The sequence below is a fragment of the Coenobita brevimanus genome, chromosome 42 (genome assembly GCF_032717465.1).
Source record: "Coenobita brevimanus isolate Jiangsu-jjx chromosome 42, ASM3271746v2, whole genome shotgun sequence".
NCBI lineage: Eukaryota > Metazoa > Arthropoda > Malacostraca > Decapoda > Coenobitidae > Coenobita > Coenobita brevimanus.
The window spans coordinates 140009-142500 of record NC_136995.1 but is presented as its reverse complement, the minus strand read 5'-3'; the positions used below and the strand labels follow the sequence as shown (position 1 = coordinate 142500).

Genomic DNA, 2492 nt, shown 5'->3' with positions numbered 1-2492 from the left:
GAGAGAGTGAACGAGGGTGAATGAGGTCGGAGAGGGAGATTAATCGGGAGAGAAAATGAAGACAGTCAGGGTGGGAAAGCGATGGAAAAGAGAAAATAATATGAGAGAGAGAGAGAGAGAGAGAGAGAGAGAGAGAGAGAGAGAGAGAGAGAGAGAGAGAGTGAGAGAGAGAAAATGAACGAGTGTGAATGAGGTCGCGGAGGGAGAAGCCTTGAGGAGATGGAATGCTGTGGGTACCTTGAGAGAGAGAGAGAGAGAGAGAGAGAGCAGTATATACGAGTAGGAGGTGAAGATAACAGGAGACGTAATACTGCATGTTATCTCTCTACCTGCCTACCTACCTACCTACCTACCTACCTGCCTACCTTACCTACTTACCTACCTACATACCTGCCTGTCTTTGTCTATCTATCTACCAATCTACTAAGGCTGTATCCAGTTATGTGAGAGAAGGATGGAAGAGAGGAAGGAGGGGGTGGAGGGAAGGAGAGGAAAGGACAGAGGGAGGGAAAAGCGAAGAGAAATGGGAGGGAAGGAGGAAAGACGGAAAAAGGAGGGAGGAAAGGAGGGAAAAAGGGAGGGGGGGGAGGGAGCGTGAAGGAGGGAGAGAAGAATGGGGGACAGGGAAGGAGGGAGGGAGGAAAGACGTAAAAGAAGGATTGAGGGAGGGAGGAAAGGAGGGAAAAGGCGCGGCAGAGAGAGAGAGAGAGAGAGAGAGAGAGAGAGAATGTGGCAGACAGAAGAACAACTCAAAAGAATTTACACAAAAGATGCCATGATGTGTGAAGGGGGAGTGAGAAGAGGAAGGTCGAGTGAGAATAAAGGAAGGATATGAAGGAAAACTGATGAGAGAGAGAGAGAGAGAGAGAGAGAGAGAGAGAGAGAGAGAGAGAGAGAGAGAGAGAGATGAAAGTAAAATAAGAGATTACGTCAGAAAATAATGAAACAGGTAGGTAGGTAGGCAGGTATAAAGAGAGACAGACAGAAACAGTGAGTGAGCGAGTGAGTGAGCGAGTGAGTGAGCGAGTGAGTGAGTGAGCGAGTGAGTGAGCGAGTGAGTGAGCGAGCGAGTATCTAGACTAACAACTTTTATACCATGTTTTTCACCCAGAACAAAATGGTTCACATATTTTTATAAACTACACTATGAAGAGTATTATCCTTTTACAGGGCTATTAGTGAGAGAATTACCCACTTTTATCTCAGTATTGCATTTTATATTCCGTTTATTTAGGATAGTACATTTCCAGGGGCATTACAGTCATATGTAATGCATCCTCGCCATGTTTTTTATCGTTACGTATCAGGTAGAGGTAAATGGATAGATAGATAGATAGATAAAGTGGGCGGGTAGGTAGGTAGGTTGACACTCAGACGGATGGATAGGTAGATTTGTAGGAACGTAGGTAGACACTGATAGATAGATAGTTTGGTAGGTATGTAGGTAAGTAGGTTGGATGGTTGGCTGACATATAGATGGATAGATAGATAGGATGGTTGGTAGGTAGTTAGGTAGACAGATAGATAGATAAATAGATAGATAGATAGATAGATAAATGTTTGAGGGACTAGCTAAGAAAAATTCATCATTGAGAGTAAAAAATATTACCCTTAAGGCATCCTAATAAGAAAATTGATTACCTTATGACTCTTACCTGTGTTAATTAAAAAACTAATTAACCTGCAACACCTGGATGAAGAAATGAGGAGTAATATCGATATTTACCTTGTCTAGCGGCGCCACACCCAGGGAGGCGGAAGAACAGGAATAACAGAACAGCAAGAACAAGATGGCGAACATGAACACAGTGAGAGTTGACATCCATCTTGTTTTTGTTTTTTTTAATATTCGTTCACTTTTTTCTTTTTTTGTGTGTCCGTTGTTCTACTGTTATTCTGTTCTTCCCATTGTTCTACTGCTTTTTTTTTATATTATTTTACTTCCATAAATGCTGTTCTTTAACTGTTATTTACTGTTGTGTTTGTTCTCTCCTTTATACCTCTTATATCATTTGTTCATCGTCTGTTCTTTACTCACTGTTTATCTCATGCTGTTTTAGTCACTGCTGTTCTTTCATATACCCGTTCTTCTATCACTGTTATATCACTGTTCTTTTGCCCCTGTATAGTCAGCGTTGTTCTGCTGTTCTGTGCTGTTCTCTCATATCACTGTTCGTCGTATCAGTGCTGTTTATATCACTATTGCTCTTGGCCTTTGGTTCCTTCTTCCCTGCATAAAGAAAGTTGTAGTAGTAATAGTAGTAATAGTAGTAGTAGTAGTAGTAGTACAATATATTAGTCAGGCTGTTTTTCTTTTTCTCTCTCTTTTTTTTACATATACTTGCTTTTACGTTTTGGGATGAAATATTTTTTTTTTCTCACAAGTTTACACTTTTCTTCATCGTCTTTCTCTTGTATAGATTTTTCCACTGCATTTTAGGGATATATAGGGCTTTAGGTAAACTGTATTCCTCTGGTAATTTCACTGCAGT

The 2492-nt window shown here is 40.8% G+C and overlaps 1 protein-coding gene across 1 annotated transcript in view; it reads right to left on the bottom strand.

Moving 5' to 3' along the window:
- The window catches only part of LOC145397647 (limbic system-associated membrane protein-like), a 91502-nt gene extending 89676 nt beyond the window's left edge, over nucleotides 1–1826 (bottom strand). The window contains exon 1 of the mRNA XM_080270687.1: nucleotides 1727–1826. Coding sequence (XP_080126813.1) covers nucleotides 1727–1826 — 100 coding nt within the window. The remainder of the gene's footprint in view (nucleotides 1–1726) is intronic.
- Between the last annotated feature and the right edge of the window lie 666 nt (nucleotides 1827–2492).